The 15,678-nt window shown below is 50.7% G+C and overlaps 2 protein-coding genes across 9 annotated transcripts in view; both read left to right on the top strand.

The window, feature by feature from the left end:
- Positions 1 to 13,505, top strand: part of ZC3H18 (zinc finger CCCH-type containing 18) — a 49,697-nt gene extending 36,192 nt beyond the window's left edge. For 5 of the 8 annotated variants that reach the window (XM_010579594.1, XM_010579593.1, XM_010579592.1 and 2 more), the window contains 8 exons: positions 666 to 767; positions 2,515 to 2,658; positions 4,420 to 4,572; positions 6,662 to 6,822; positions 7,434 to 7,630; positions 8,809 to 8,905; positions 10,996 to 11,092; positions 13,186 to 13,505. In XM_010579594.1, coding sequence (XP_010577896.1) covers positions 666 to 767; positions 2,515 to 2,658; positions 4,420 to 4,572; positions 6,662 to 6,822; positions 7,434 to 7,630; positions 8,809 to 8,905; positions 10,996 to 11,092; positions 13,186 to 13,384 — 1,150 coding nt within the window. In that variant the 3' untranslated portion in view covers positions 13,385 to 13,505. Of the gene's footprint in view, positions 1 to 665; positions 768 to 2,514; positions 2,659 to 4,419; positions 4,573 to 6,661; positions 6,823 to 7,433; positions 8,070 to 8,808; positions 8,906 to 9,064; positions 11,093 to 13,185 lie in introns of those variants that run through there. The other 3 variants (XM_010579591.1, XM_010579595.1, XR_775154.1) reach the window with 3 other exon arrangements.
- A 1,595-nt stretch (positions 13,506 to 15,100) lies between these two features.
- Positions 15,101 to 15,678, top strand: part of IL17C (interleukin 17C) — a 2,476-nt gene continuing 1,898 nt past the window's right edge. Inside the window, exon 1 of the mRNA XM_010579713.1 lies at positions 15,101 to 15,418. Within this exon, the coding sequence (XP_010578015.1) occupies positions 15,101 to 15,418 (318 nt within the window). The remainder of the gene's footprint in view (positions 15,419 to 15,678) is intronic.

Here is a 15,678-nt window from a genome sequence, read left to right as displayed (position 1 = left end):
TACTAGGCTGCAGCAAGGGTACTTCCAGTCTTGGCAGCAGGGTGAATCACCTGAACACCAGCATCTGGTGTGCTGTGTAAGTGGCTCGCCTCTTTGGTCAGTCCCGATCTTAGGAAACAGCTCTTGCCCTTTGATCTGTTGGCTTTGGTATTCTCCGCTTGATTTTTCTCCTTGTGTTCCAGAAATTACAGATATCCAGTTAGATGTGTTTTTTGTGTCTTTCTCCCAAGGGTTTTTTTTGCTGCTCTTTAAAGGATAAACCGCACTAGGAATTACTGGAATATAAAGCAGGTTGAAACAAATCATGCTGAACTTGCAAGTCAAAATCCCACTTACTTTCCTGTAGGCATATTCTCTGTAAGGAGAGAATACAGAGAGTATGGAGAAAGCCTCAGGTGTTGGTGTGGAATATGTGAGAGTGCCTCTCTTGCAGCTAACCCTATTTTTTCCTTTTGTTTTCTACTTTTACACTGGTCTGGTGATAGAACTTAGTTTTGTTGAACAGAGTCCAAATATAAAACTAGGGTAAGCTCAGACCCATGGGGACTAGTTCCTGGGATGCAGTCATTAGCCAAAGGAGGGAGTGATAGCTAAATGCACCAAAAGCCAGGAAAGCCTTCTGCAGTCCCAGAGACTGAGCTGAATGATATGTCCTTCCTTCCTAGATCACGGTCCTTCTCATCTTCACCCTCTCCTTCTCCAACACCGTCTCCACATAAGCCGCTTGCGAAAGCTAAAGGGGAGTTATTACCACCTGCTGGTAAAGGGTAAGTCTTCATCTCTGTTTTGATAACACAGTGCAGAAGAGGCTCCAAACAGTAGCGTAATCCCTGAGTCAGACCCTTGTGACCTGATTGACAGTTTAAGGAAGAAATGGAAGATGCGAAATATGACCCACATAGAATAATGTTTAGCTTTGCATATTTAATTAAATGATGACACTTTCACTTATTAAAACCAGCAGGTATCCTTAAGTATTTTATAGAGTCATAGAATCATTTAGGTTGGAAAAGATCCTTAAGATCAAGTCCGACCATTAATCTAACACTACCAAGTCCACCACTAAACCATGTCCCTAAGCGTCACATCGAGGCCTCTGTCATGTATACATGAGTGTTTAAAAACACTCATGATTTACACTTTAAACATTCTGTGTGTGCAGATATGTTTACACAGGAGCTCTAAGAAAGTTTCATTCATTCCTCTACTGTAGCTTGAGTTAATGCATAGCCTTAGAATAAAGAAATGTTCAGCCTTATCTACTTTTAACATTGGAGAGAAATTAAAACAGTATTATAGCTATGAAACTGGTTTTGGCAGATTATGCCAGCGCTCCTGCTCTTTTAAATACTTGAAGTTGCTATTTCATAAACTCCTGTAATACATAGTAAATTATGGATACATTAGAGGGGGACATACCACCATAGTGATGTCACCTTGTTTAAGGTGACCTGCAAATAAATTACACAATGGGAATCCCCCTGAATTCTCCAGAATATGGGACAATCCCCTTTGCCACACTTCTTGTGCCTTATTGACCTGCTTTTTTTTTCTTCTCAGATCAGAGGGTTCAACCCTTCAAGGACACGCTCTCCACCTACAGCGTTGTCTTTACACCCTTCTAGTGCATATTGCAGTGCTGGTTTGGTAACACATGACACCAGCCAGCAGCCTGTACTAGCATGGGGATTGTTTTTGCCGCGTAACATTCCATGTATTTAATCCTGTGTTCTGCAGGGGATGAATGCAGATATTCTTAAGCACAAGAGAAGGAATTAACAGTCTCTATTTTTGTATGCAGACAGCTGCCTCCTCCCCAGTTAATAGTAGGTGTGACATCAGTGCTGGGGATGTTGAGCAGTAACCAGCTATTAGAGCAGAGGTTGGACTGCTCTGAGCCCAGAAGTGAGCAGCCCTGAAGAGCCAAAGTGATTCCCATCTCGCATAGTGGGTGCTAGATAAAGTCACAAAAACGTTGCATAGCGGTCCTCCGCAATGGTGTTACCTGTTAAATGTTCTGCAGGGTAACGCGAGCCAAGGGACAGGTCCAAGCAACATTTGCACACATGGGCTGTTTTGCACCCTGCTGATCCGTGTGAGGGAAAAGAGCATTTTTGCATAAAATGTGTGCATTTGATTCTGAAGCCTGACTGGCAGATTTTAAGTAGATGTACGAATTTTGGATAAAAATGCACAGAATCAAATGGATAAGAAACAGCGATTCTACACAATCTACTTCATTAGTTAATTTGCAAGTTGAATGTCTCCAGAATTGGCTGTTGTATAGTAACTTGCCTCTGAAAAGGTGACTTGATTTAGAACATGGGAAACATCCCTTTAGGGGAATCGCTATTCTTTGAGAGTGTTTTGGTGAAATAGCCATGTGTCTGTAGCTACAGTAATCATATCTATATAATATTTAGTCAACAACAAACATGAATGCATTTCATCGCTTTTGAGAATGTCTGTATCTACTGAGTTTGACCAAGCACATGATAATTTTAATTTTTGTAGTGAAAAATCTGTGAAGAAACTAGCTGCCCTTCCAGTCCCTCAGCCACTCACTAAAATTACAACAGCTGCACCAGAGCCAGCCAAACCAGGGGATAATCGAGAGGCAAGAAGGAAGGAACGTCAGACAAGGACTCCACCCAGGAGGTAAGAAAGCTGTGGGGTGGAGTGAGGCTTGATCTCCTGGAAGATAGAGCAAATCCTGGGTTTCTCTTGGGAGTACCGACTGCAAGGGCTCTTTGGTATTAAAGGAGAAATCTGTTTCCTGGGGCAGGAAGGGAACGGGAAGAGGGGGAAGGAGTCAGGGGTGAATGCTAGTGACTTGCCACAGCAAGTGGCTCCTGTCTTTGAAGGCTGGTTGGAGGATGAAGTAGGTGGAAATGTGCCAAAAGGCAGGGTCTGCAGTACAAAAAAAGGCATGTTTGAGAGCTGCTGGTTGTGGAGGCTTCACAGCAAGGAAGCAAAGGTGTGTTTGGTTCCGAGAGCAGATCTGATGTGTTGGAGAGTCATTTGTGGTGATGGGTTTGGGCCCTCTTTACTGTAAACATGTGCCAGTATGCAGGGAGTATTTCTTCTGTGTGGTCCCAGGAGCTGGTTCGTCAGCATCCAGCAGTACCCCTGGAGGAGGGGAGGAAAAACTCCCCAGTACACAGCTTGCTGGCTCCCCTGCTCCACTTTCTCTTCCTGGCTTCATCCTGTGTGACTAGTCTGAATGTTTCAAGTGTTTTCTGTCTGTCCTCTAGTTGTTTCTGTTGTCTTTTTCTCTTCCTTTGCATTTAAAATGAGAGAGGCTTCTGATGGTTTTCAAACAAGGAGCATTTGTCTGTATTTAAATATGTTTATCAGGCTTAATCCATTGTACTGTATTTAAAAACGTTACAGGATAAATGCAGGAAGCATTGCCTGTTCTTGGAGGGACACGAAGTCAGCTAAGCACAGCTCAAATTCATCATGCATCCTTTTTACATTAGAAGTTTTGAAATAGTATGACACCTGTGTGCCTAGTCTATGGAAGTGATAGCTTGGTGTGTTAGAAATGTATTTAATATAAATGTCTATCTTATGAGCACTAAGAATGTTTTATCCCTGCAGTAAGTCATATAGTTTTCTTGGATCACTGGATGATGCTTTTATTAGTGTGTTTTGAAGATGGCTGTAATGTGTTTTGAAGATGGCTGTAAGTCTGTTTTCCGTTCAGGTTTTCAGAAGCATCCTGAGTCAGTTCTTAATTTTGCATGGGATTACATCGCATGTTTCTTCCCAGTAGTTGAAGAAAATGCCTGGGCTGAGCAGTTATGTCTCCACAAGTGAAAACTGATCACGACAGTTTCTTTTCCCTAGAAACTCCATCAGTTCTAGTTTCCATTTCACTTACTTTAACTAGTTAATAATAGTCTTGGATGTCTTTAGTCACCTTCCCTTATTCTTTATTCCAGCCTTGGGTTTTTTTTCATGCTTACACCCACAGAAACCCCACTGCCCTGCACTCTCCCTGCTGTGCAAATGACAAAACAGCTCTATTTATTTTAGTACTGGTGTGTTAGTCACAAAAAATGTGTATGATTATTGGTATAGCCTGAAATACAAGGTAGTCCCACTGTGTTACGCAGTTAGCAATTTTTGTTTATAGGAAGCATTTGCTCCTGGTATCAGTACAGGATTAAGGTACTCTAGCTCATTCTTTTGTTTGGCTCTCATTAACATTATGCAGTCTTGCATAAAACATCCACTGTCCAGAAAACAGAAGCTTCCTCAGGACTGGGAACACAAGGTTGAGAAGAACATCTGAAACAATTACGTTTGCAAAGCACCAGTCTCGTATACAATACAGGACAACAGCATCATGCTCAAACTGTCCCTAGAAAAGCGGAGTGCAGCAAAGTGAGGATGTCGTTTGCTGTCTTGCAGGCGGACTATCAGCGGCAGCATCAGTGGCAGTGCCAGCAGCTACAGTGGTTCCAGTTCCCGATCTAGGTCCTTGTCTCGGTCTCTCTCCAGATCTCATTCCAGATCATCATCTGCCTCAGTCTCCCACTCCCCGTCTGGGTCCAGGAAATCCAGGTACAGCCTCGACCCTTCATAACCTTTGTTGAAGTAGGAGGAGATTATAACCTTTCTTAACTGTTGTGGTTTCTTGCAGCTAAAACTCTCTAGCTTCAAGTGTCAGAAGCTGTAGGTAACTAGGACGTGAAACAAGATTGATTCTTTGTGTGGTGTTAAGAATCCCGAGTCCTGAATCCTGACAGTAGTACGGTGTTGGTGGTGCCCTTGTGGCTTATTCAAGGAAGTAATCTGTCATGTGTACTGAACTGCCCATTTTTACCTAAATTATGACCAAAACATCTCCTTATGGCCAGGCTGATCACACATCCAAATTTATTTACAAGTTAACAGTTTCAGGCTACAGAGCTTTGCTCTTCTAAACCTCTACTACCTCTGGTTACCGAATGTCCTGAGGGAAGATGCTTGGCCTGTCAGAAGAGGTAGGTCAGAAAATACCTACAAGGCCCAGCTAATGATATTTTTACTTTGCTGGCAAAGTTGCATGGCCAGTTCCCTTTGTGTTTAGCTCCAAGTTAATAGTTATATGGCTGTTAGTCTGTGGGATTTGTAAACAGCTGACTCCCTCCAGTAGAGTCATGAAATAAACCTCTTTCCAAGTCCTTCGTTTGGGTTTTTTGCATCTGTTCACACATAGGAATCCCTGAAACCTCACAGGCAGCCTTGAAACACGACGCTTCCATGTGATGCAGGTTTAAAAGCAGACAAATAGTGTAAAACTAGTGGATTAAGTAGGACTTAGCTCTGACCAGCAGTAATTCCCATATCTGAACTCTGTGAAACTCTGTTCAACATCCGTGTTATTTTACGGAAATACAAACTTGTTTACTACATGCTTGTTGCCTTCATCAGATCAGGCAGGGGTGATGCAAGAGGCTCAGAGCACTTGGACACGCTGGCTCTGCGCTGCCCTGCTGTACAGGGCTTGAGAGGAGAAGATGGGAAAAACTTAATGCAGGTGTTGCTTTTGTGGCACTGGGGCTGTGCTTGCTGCTTTTACAGGTGTGTGGGAAAGGGGAAACATAGGAGATATGGTGTGTGCGCAAACCAGATTTGCTGTCACAACCTCGTAGCCAGGAGTTTTCCTGGAGAAGTTGTTCCTGGCTCATCCAGTTGCCATTGCAACAGTCCATGCAACCTCTCAAAAGTCATCTCTGTCAGGATGCCAGCGGGTAGAGACTTTGCTGCTTGTTCCAGGGCTAGTCTGTGCTGAAGCTGCTGCATCCCGTGCAGTCGTACGCATGCCAGCTTCCAGCAAGTGAGCTTGGACCTTGCTGGCAGGTCAGTCATTGGAGCGCAGAAGTCAGCGTGGCCTGCAGAACCTGCTGGAGAGGCTGCCTAAATATTCATGTAGTTAGCGTACACCTGGTCCCACGTGGCGGTGGCTGTGATGCCAGCCGGCTGCCAGCTAGCTGGGATTTTTGCAGCTGCTTCGCTGCACCAGGGAAGTCTGGTGCATAGCCCTGTATTTTTGTCTGATACATTTTTAAGTAGAAAGTCTTCCTTAAATGAATATGATTGTCTGACATTTTTAGTGTTGTGAATCCATTAGGAGATAGCCATCTTAAGGCACTATTAGAAGATAGCCATCTTATAGGCATCTTCCCTGTCATTATCAGTCGTGACATTATGTGCATCCTCGAAACAGGCAGCTGGGCTCTCCTGTACCCTGGCGAGCTGGGCAGGAGCTGTGGGCTGTAGGACTCCAGGGTTTTTAAAGCCTCAGTGAATCAATGTGTGCCATGCAACAAAAACATTGCCAGGGAACCCTTGACCTGAGCCTTAACACTGACCTCTACGTGATAGTGCACACCCTGCTTTCACTTTTTGTTTACCTGGGGAAACAGTGACCTTAATCTTGTTTATAAATGAACAGTACTTTCTAGACTTGCATCTAACATGTTTGGGATTTTTCATACTATGTGTGCACCCCAGGAGGCACAGCCTTTGTCTCTTCCTCGTTATTTGCCTGCCTTAGCAGCCTTCTGACATCCCGGCCATGCAGGGGAATTGAAACAAAGGTGTCTGTCTCATCGCTGCCTGGTTCTTGTTGCATTTGTGACTGTAACGGGCTGTTGGCTCTTTCCAGGTCCCTGAGCGTGAGCAGCGTTTCTTCTGTCTCTAGTGCCTCCTCTAGCAGCAGCTCTGTACGCAGCGCCGACTCCGAAGACATGTACGCAGACTTGGCCAGTCCTGTTTCCTCAGCCAGCTCCCGATCCCCAACCCCAGCGCAGCAGAAGAAAGGTAGAGGTACCTGGTTTGTTTTTTTTCTTCTCCAAGGGGTCTTGGGAAAAGAAGCGGGGAGCAGAGATCTGCATACAGCTTGCTTGGTGGTACTATGGGCTCCAGGAAAATCATTGAGCAGAGGCTGACACTTGTGCCTGGCGTGACCTAGGGGAGCCCAGAGGCTTCACCTGAGGAGGGTGAGACCATGGAGAAGGGAGGCTGTGGAGTAAATATACATTCGCATCCTTCTGTCCATGTGTCTCTGGCTGTAAAGATGCCTTTTCCTGCATGGGAGTTCTGCCTGATGCCCCCTCTCTTACCTTGTTCTCTTTCACCCTTGCGAGGTGATGCTAAATCTTCTGGACAACTCCAGTATCGTATTGCTCTTCCTCTGTTCTTTTTAGACCGTAGCAGAGTTGGCAGCAAGAGCCTTTTGTTCTTTGTCTTTTATGTTAAGTGTCCTCTCTGCGGAAATTCTGGTTTCCTGAATCTTTTAACCTTGGGGCCATGTGCTGTGCTAACTGGTGTGGGCTTTTTCAGTCCCTGGAGCAGCATCCTCTTGCCCTGCCCTCCAAAGGGAGGGCAGTTGAAAGGAATCAGTTGCAAGTCACTACATTGCACTCTGGTTTCAACAGGAAAGTCAAAAAAAGAAGATAGCGCTAAAGAGGAGAAGCGGAAACGGGATGTGCCTGCTCAGCTCCTGAAATCAGCCAAGCCCACCCAGGGGAGCAAATCACAGCAGCTCCTCCAGACCCAGCAGCCCTCAGCCCCCCAGTCTCAGCAAGGGGGCTTCAGTGCTCACAAAGAGATCAAACTGACGCTTTTGAATAAGGTGAGAGGTCGGGCGGGTGCAGTTCCCTCCACGCTGGGGGTCCGAGGAGCAGATGGGATGGATACTGAGGCTCAGGGCTGGTGGAAGGGGAGCCCCAGGCTCCGTGCCGTCGGGATGAGCTCAGCCGGGTAGGTCCGCAGCTGGGGATTGAAGGGCGGCAGACAGAACCAGTCTGGCAGCACACACCCTGTGGTGGCTTGAGTTTGGGACTGTGTTGGCGGCTCCCCTGGGGCACATTCCTGCTGCAGCTTCAAGGGCTCTTCCCCGCTTTCTCGAAGGCTGCAGCCAGAGCACCGAGGCGAAGGCGTGCGCGGCGCAGTCCCGCATGCGCTGGAGCTTTGCCCACTGAAAGCATGCTCCCCGCACGCTTCCGAGCAAGCTCTCCTCCCACTGCCCGCTCTGGAGCGAACCGCTGACGAGTCACTAACTGAGTCAGGAGGTAAAAGTGGCGATTGCCTCGTCTCTCTGGGGTGCCTGCCACCAGCCGCGCTTTCCGCGGGGAGCCTGGCTCTTTCCTCTTTACGACTGAGCCCGACGCCCTGCTTCGGTGCCTTCGGCTGAGATTGCAATCCAGATCATGTGGGAGAGTTCAGCCTTGCCGGGTTTTGTGCCGGAGCAGGGTGTTGGCCCCAGTCACGTGGGTAGGTTCCTGTTTTTGAAGCGTTAATGTTTTTTTTCTGACAGTCCAAATTCCCCGTTGCAGTCTGAGGCCGCAGTTTTCTCTACTTCCCTGTGCTATGACGTGAGGCGCCTTTATCGAGTCTGTGAAGCATGCTCCGTGGGGAGGAGTGTGCAATTACACATAACTACCAGCTGGCATGGTCAGATCCTGGAAGAAGGCATGGCTCCACATGCCTCCTTGACATCTGCTATCCTTGGTGCTGCTGAAGAAAAACTCCACAAAATGCTGCTATGTTTTTCCGTTTCTGACAATTATGAAAGTAGCGCAACATTAGCCCCAGTGCCAGAGGAGGTTGCTGTTTGCTTACAGTGGTAGGGGAATTACATGGTGCCAGTGATGATTGGGACTGGTATGCAGAAAGAGTTTAATAGGAGATGTGCTTGCGTGAGCCAGCCAGCACATCATGGGCACCCGTCACAGGAAATATCTCTGCCTGCTTCCCTCCCCAGAGGGAAGTGGCTGCTCAGCTTTGTTGTCTGTTTTAATTCCATTTCAGGCAGCTGACAAAGGAAGCAGGAAGAGATACGAGCCAGCAGACAAAGACAGGCCGACCTCTCCTCCAGCCAAACGGGCGAACCTGTCACCTGACAGAGGTGAGATATCAGCCATCCCAGGGACTCCTGGCCTGGCTGGGTTCCTTCTCTGTCACTCGAGGCGGTGCTCCGGTGACAAATGTCCCGTGAAAGTCTCTGCTGCAAGAGTCCACTCGCTAGAGAGGTTAATTGCAGGCATGTGTCCTTCCAAAACCTCAGAGTGTGCGATTGCCACCAGATAACGCAGGCGTTTTAGCCGTCCGGCTGCAAATACACGGTGGAGGTGAGACGCTCTGGTTTGTGAAGTAAGCGAGGTGAGGTCAGCCCTGGGCAGGCCAAACCCAGCCTTGCCTAGCTGTTTTGTGGCACACATTGCGAGTACCTTGGCTCCACTATGTCTGTGTAACTCCACTAAAAAAAAAAAAACCAACCAACCCTCGCTTTGAAGACACAGCGTGCTCATCTCTGCTGCAGGTACATATTCATCCCACAGCAGCCTCCTGTTCTCTAGTAACGTCATTGGATGTGGCTGTGGAAGTCATAGGGTTTTCCCTTACTGTATCGTGGGGTCTTCTCTGCCTTGTATTTCAGTGCATCGCAATGGATCTTAGTCCTCCCGACAGAAAGGCTTGTGGCGGTGCTTAGAAAGGGATCATGGGCTGCCAAGGCTCCAGGATGGATGCAATAATTGGCTAGATCACCCGTCCTGCGAAATGAGATGATTTCCCCACTTGTGTGTGACACAATCTGATCTGCCCCATATGTTTAGAAAGACGCGGGCTTTCCAAGTGTTCTCCTGTGTCTGAATCCTCAGCAGCAGTACGAGCGCCTCAGAAAACCGAGCTAGCACGCTACATCAAGTGGGACCTAAATGCCATGCTCCAGCCTCTTCTGTTGCTGCCGAAAAACAAAGGGGGGGAGTCATCAGTCAGAGGTGCCTGGTTTTGACGTACAAGCCAGCGTTGACACGTGATGTTGTTTTCCCTGTTGTCTCGGCTGTAGGTGTATCTTGTTGACTCTGGGTGCCAGCCAGAAAAAATTTCTGTGCTAATAGCCTGGTTGCATTCGACTCCTGCAAAGGCAGCGTGGAAGGGACTGGGTGAGGTTGAAGTTCACTGGGATCTAGTTCACAACTACTGCTGAGCTGCAGACAAATGAATGGGCCGACCTAGCAAACTGTGCTGATTTTATAGATACATAGATGTAGATGTAATTATATACTTTATTTGTTGTCTGTACGTTATAAAGCACTTTTAAGCAGTAGCAAATGGGACACAAGCCCTGAAGGCAACTCAGCCTCACCTCCCAGTGGCAAGCATACCCTTGACTGAATTGGGACTGAGCAAGAGGCACCCTCCGGCATGCAGCCTGCATTCCAGTGTCCCAGCACAAAGCTGGTCGGTGTTTGTGCCCTGAGTCTCGCTTCCCTGTACTGTAACCTTGCTGTGATCAGATCCGCAGCTATAGTTGCCCCTCTGTGCACTGGGATAGCAGCGGCTGGGAAACCCACTGCAGCAAAGCTGGATAATGCTGCTGCAGGACCCCAGCGGGCTTCCCATCACCTGCAAGTCCCCACAGCTGCTCCGTTCGGGCAGGGCACGAAAACATGGGGGTGATGCTGCCTGTGGATTGGCCCCAGCTGGCTCCAAAAGCAGCAGAGCTGCACTTGCCCAGCACGCTTTAAGCCAATACACCCTATTACCTGGGCAGCGCAGAGCCAGCTCAGATGCTGCTGTGCCCATTGCTCACAAACTGGATGATTTGCCGAGGGATAATGGAGCACTGACTCAGTCCATGAGGGCCAGCCTTGCCCCGCAGGTTTGCAAGCAAAGCACAGCCTAAAAGCGCAGTGGAGGAGCCTTGTTCCAGCAGCCGGAGGGTGAGGAGAGGGCCGGTGCGGCTCCCCGCAGGTGATGTTTTGTACAGCTGACCATGAGGCACAGCCTTGACTAGCTTTTCTGCTCCCCGTGAAGACAGGGTGCACAACAGTAGGTTCCTTTTCTAGCTGCTGCTGGACTTGGCCTTTTGTTGGCATGATCTGGTCGGTCTCAAGAGAGCATCCATATGCTGCTGAGACGGTACAGTAGGTAGGGTAGCGACCCGTACCTTCACAATGAGCGAGAACGTCTCACCTTTTTGTCTCCCGTTAGGCTCTCGTGACAGGAAGGCAACCGGGAGACTCTCTTCACCCAAGCAAGAGCGACAGAGAGGCCAGAACCCGAAACCTTCTCCTGCACAGACAGACAGGTCAGTGCCCGCTTGTTCTCCTGGGTCTCTTGTGGGCCAGGCTGGGGCTCACACTTCTCCAGCGGTTCACTCCCTCCTCTCGGGGCAGCTCTGATGCTCTCTGGCTGTAGTTTCCAGTTGCCATGGAGGCACAGCAAGAGGAAGGACGCGGAGCTCCCTGGGCAGGAGCCAGAGGTGCTCAGGGGCTCACACGCCACCAGCTAAGCTGTTCCAGCTCAGAAATGAGCAGGAGCCTGGGGGTTTTCTTGAGGTCAGTCCCAGCAAGAGGAGCCAACTGGGTTAGGTGCAAGCTCATTCATGCTAGTGCCTCTGCCTGTCGCTAGCGCTGTGTAGTGCTAATGAGAAAGAAAGTACAACCCCTTCACCCTCCTGCCGAGCTCCTCATGGCAACTGGCTCAGGTGCCCGATGCCCTTTCTTTCATACTCTGGTATACCTTCAGCAGCTCACTTTGCTGCTGTGAGATGGTAAAATGTGGCCCCTGAATGGTGACTAGCCCTGGCTTTGCACCTTTCCATCCCCTCTGGTGACAGGTGACCAGCTCACATCCGATTTCTTGGCAGTCTGCACTCTCTCCTGTGCTGGAAATACCCCATTGCGGAACTGGACGTGTGGCTCCAGGGGCCTTGGGCTATGCTCCGCTCAGAGCCCTTTGGTGAAGGGTTGTGGAGCACCTTCTGCAGCACACCTAAAGCTCCCTCAGTCCTCCTGGCCTGCAGCCAGCCAGCATCGCTTTGCATTTCTCTAGTGTCATCTCTCCAAAGATCTCTGTGAGCAAACGGACGCAGCCCTGTCCTGCACCCCTGCCTTCCTTGGCCAGCAGGACTCGTATCATCCCCTCTCCCCAGCCTGGGGCATGAGCGAGCCTCAATTTCTGCATGTCAGTCTTCCCAAACCAAAACCTAGCCCCGGCTGCCACAGCCCTGTCCTTCTTCAGGCCCTGAGGTCCTGTTTTCCAGCAGTGAAGAGGAACTTCAGCCTTCTCAGACTGGTCATGTTGACTGCATCCTTGGTTCTTGACCCTCTTCTGCCTACTGCTGTTTGGGTTGGCAGTGTTGCGTGGTGGGTTCAATGTGCCCTGTGCCCAGGCACGGGGGTGGTTAAGGACACACTGGGTTTCTCTAGGGCAGCTGAAGGGTAGTTCTGTGTCCTGTTTTGAACTCCTTGGGGTTATTTGGGTCATGCTTGCACAGCCCCGCTTCTCTTCAACGTAGTATGAAAGGGTGCAAGTGGCATTAACAGAGGAGACGGTGACTCCCACTGCTGACATCCGCCAGCAGGCTGGCAGCAGCAGTGGCAACAGGCTTTCCCAAATGGTCCAAGTCATCAGAAAGAGCCAGCCGAGGTTTAGACTGCACCTTCGGTGCATTACCGAGCTAGCAGCACTGCAGAACTCCGGCAGGCTCACGATGCCACTCTACTTCCCCGTCCTGTCATCCTTCTCCTGCCGTAAGGGGAAGTGGTGGCCTGCGGCAGCAAGAGCCACAGACTGCTTGCCTCCAGCCCCGGTCACAGCCTGATCCAGGAAAACCCGCTGCTGCTAGCGATGGGGACCGGTGGCCCGCGGTCCTCCCCATGCGGAGCCAGCCAGGCTCCCTGTATGCAGGAGAGGGAGAGTTCCCCCAGCTTTGCTTTGCTCTCGCAGAAACTGCTTCGGACTGCAGCAAAGCGGCATCGGAGCAGAACTGGAGTGCGACACTGAGTGTCTGTGAGCTGCATCGCAGGGCAGGGGTTGTCAGGATCTGAAACTGTGGGAGTTCTCCAGGGCTGCCCTGTGACTCTCCCCCCTCTTTGCTCCCTTGCACATGTCCATCCCCCAGCAAGCTGCTCACAAGAGCCGGGACAGCCCTTGGGGGTTGCAACCATGGTGGCCGTGGTGCCGGGTTTAAATTTCAGGATCCCCCCCCAGAGCAGCTGATCTTCTACTGTTTCAGCTAGTTTTCCAGCCCCAGGCCTTGCGTCTTGAACCCATTTTCTTCCACCAGCGCTTAGAGCGATGCTTTCTGCCGAATCAGACACTGACGGGGTTTGTTTCCAGCGCGGCGTGCTGCTGCCGAGCAGCCTCTCACCACCCTCTGCTTTCTCTCCCTGCCAGGAAACGCCAGCTCTCGCCTCAGTCCAAGAGCTCCAGCAAAGTCACGAGCGTACCGGGCAAAGCATCCGAGCCAGGCCCCACGGGTGCCAAGGCGGGCAAGTCCAGCACCCTGTCGCGACGGGAGGAGCTCCTGAAGCAGCTTAAGGCGGTGGAAGATGCCATCGCTCGCAAGCGGGCCAAAATCCCGGGGAAAGTATAGTGGGCCGTGCGCGGAGCGCCGCTCTGACCTTTAGTGACTGTTCATGTTTTTATAAATAGTGTAAAAGCAGCCACTTTGGGATTTTGCAGTTCTGTCTTATTTTGGCTGCGATTCTTTTTAAAAAAAAAACCACACAAAAAAAAAAAATAACTGAAGTTTTGTCAGCTGAGATGCCCATGACGACTCGCTCCGGCTCCCGAAGGGCGAGCGGGGCCAGCCCCTGGCTCTGCTGGCGCCGGTTCCATGTAAATTATGCACAGAGGACTCCAGCCCTGTCGGATGCTCTCACTATTCCTCTCTTTCTCTCTGCCCTCTCCTCTTTGCTAGCCTTGAGTTGTATTCTCCTAGTTAGCCCTGCTGTGTGTTGAGTGTCTTCAGCAATGCAGTTCTATATACTGTGTAACGAGAGAGCCGAAAACTGCTGTGAACTGCTGGCAAAATGACCTTCTCCCCCTGCCCTCCTACCCCAGGAACAAAAATATATATATATTCTTGACTAAAGTCTGATTGGGAAAATGACCTGTCTTTTATTTTAAGCATCGGATTGTTTTAGTTGATTTAAAAGGAGCCCTGAAGGTGGTGTGGGGAAGTCTGTTTAACAAGGAGGGTCCTTTTTCCTTTTTTTTTTTTTTTTCCTTTTTTTCTTTTTTTTTTTTTTTTTTTTTGAGGGATCTCCCTGAAATAAAGTATTTTGATAACCAGTTCTTCCTTTCTCTACTCTTCTCTCCATCCCTTGTCCTCCCTCTCCCTTGCCTTGGGGGGGCCTGTCTTCCTCCTCCCCCCCCCCCCATCTTTGGGGGGTGTAGTTTATTTTTCCTGTTCTCCTGATGATCCTGTGGCTGTACTGACTGCTGCCAGCACAAGCAGCCTCATGGAGCTGGAAGAGCTGCTGCATCTCTTGGGGGGAGCACCGTGTCCCCTCGCTGTGGGTGCCTGGTGCCCCTGAGCCCCCCTGCCAACACCCAGGGCTGTGGGACTGCTCCTTGCACCCAGTTACTAAACCAGTATCCCACTGATGGTAGCAGAGGGCTCTGCAGCCTGTGCCGTAGCTGGCTTCACCCGGCATAATCTGGGGGGGCCTCTGGGCTCATCCAGGCCTTTGGGAGATCATGTATGGGGTCCCTGCACCCCAACCTGCATGCGGGAGGCTCTGCTTGGGGTATGTGGCACCCCATAAAGTCACTGCTAAAACAGGGTGCAAATCCCATCTCTCTGGTAAAAGACCAAAGCTGTGGCTGTGCCTGGTCCTGCAGCTGTGCAAAGCTGTTTTCCCACATGCTTCCCCCCACCACCACCAGTACTGTGTTTCCCGCTATACTGGGACCACTGGACTGCTATGGGGACAGTTGGCACCCTGACCCCGAATCCTTTCCCTGCACACCAAAGGCGTTGAGCCCACGGTGCAGCGCGGCACATGTGGTGCTGTGGTCCAGGCGAACCCAAGCCGGGTTCTGTAGTGGGATGGGGTGCGAGGGGGGGCTCCTTGAAGGCCCCTCATCTCTGAACCAGCTCCTCTGGTCCCACCGCATCCTCCCCTTTCAGCTCAGCACCATCATCTTGGCTTTGTGCCTCCACCGTCACCGGGACATCCCTCGCTGCTGGACCGGAGAGCAGCAGAAGAGGATGGACGCAGCCTTTTCCAGAGTTGCCCAATTTGGGATTTCTGTTCTGGCAGACCCAGGAATGTGATGGTGATATCACCACCGGGCTTACGCAATGGGGCCAGGGCTGGGGCTATGGGATCCTGTCCCCACGGGTCGCGGGAGGGCTGGGGTGCCGGCGGACGGGTACCCAGGGCATCCCGTGCCACCCCAGCCCTCCCGCAACCCCAAACCACCCATCCCCACGATGCTCTATCCCCATCACCGCAACAGCCAAACTGGTGGACACCCTTTTCCCTACCGGTCTGTGCACGTCCCTCCCCAATTTTGGGGGTGTCGGGAGCCAATTTCCGGGCTGAAACGACGCTTGAGTCGAGAAGGAAGTACGACGGCCCGCGGGGAGGAGGAAGGCAGCCAGAGCTGGAGTTTCCAGGTGTGTGTACATCACCTGCCCGAGCCCTATATAAAGGCGGTGGCGGCGGTTGCGCTGCCACTCGGCCGCCCGCATCCCCGGGGTAGCAGTTCGGAAGGACCCCCCCCAACATCACCCACCACCCCTCGTCGTGCTCCCATACCCCCCTAATGGTAATACTTCGCCTTGAGGGGGGGGGAGTGGGTGCTGCGGGGGTACGGGCGTGCGAGGGGGGTGGGAATGCTGGCGGCTGGGGGGGGGGGGGGGGGGGATGGGGGTGG

Source organism: Haliaeetus leucocephalus, unplaced genomic scaffold, assembly GCF_000737465.1.
Source record: "Haliaeetus leucocephalus isolate CR32 unplaced genomic scaffold, Haliaeetus_leucocephalus-4.0 Scaffold668, whole genome shotgun sequence".
NCBI classification, from domain to species: Eukaryota; Metazoa; Chordata; class Aves; order Accipitriformes; family Accipitridae; genus Haliaeetus; species Haliaeetus leucocephalus.
This window is presented reverse-complemented; position numbering and strand designations above follow the sequence as displayed.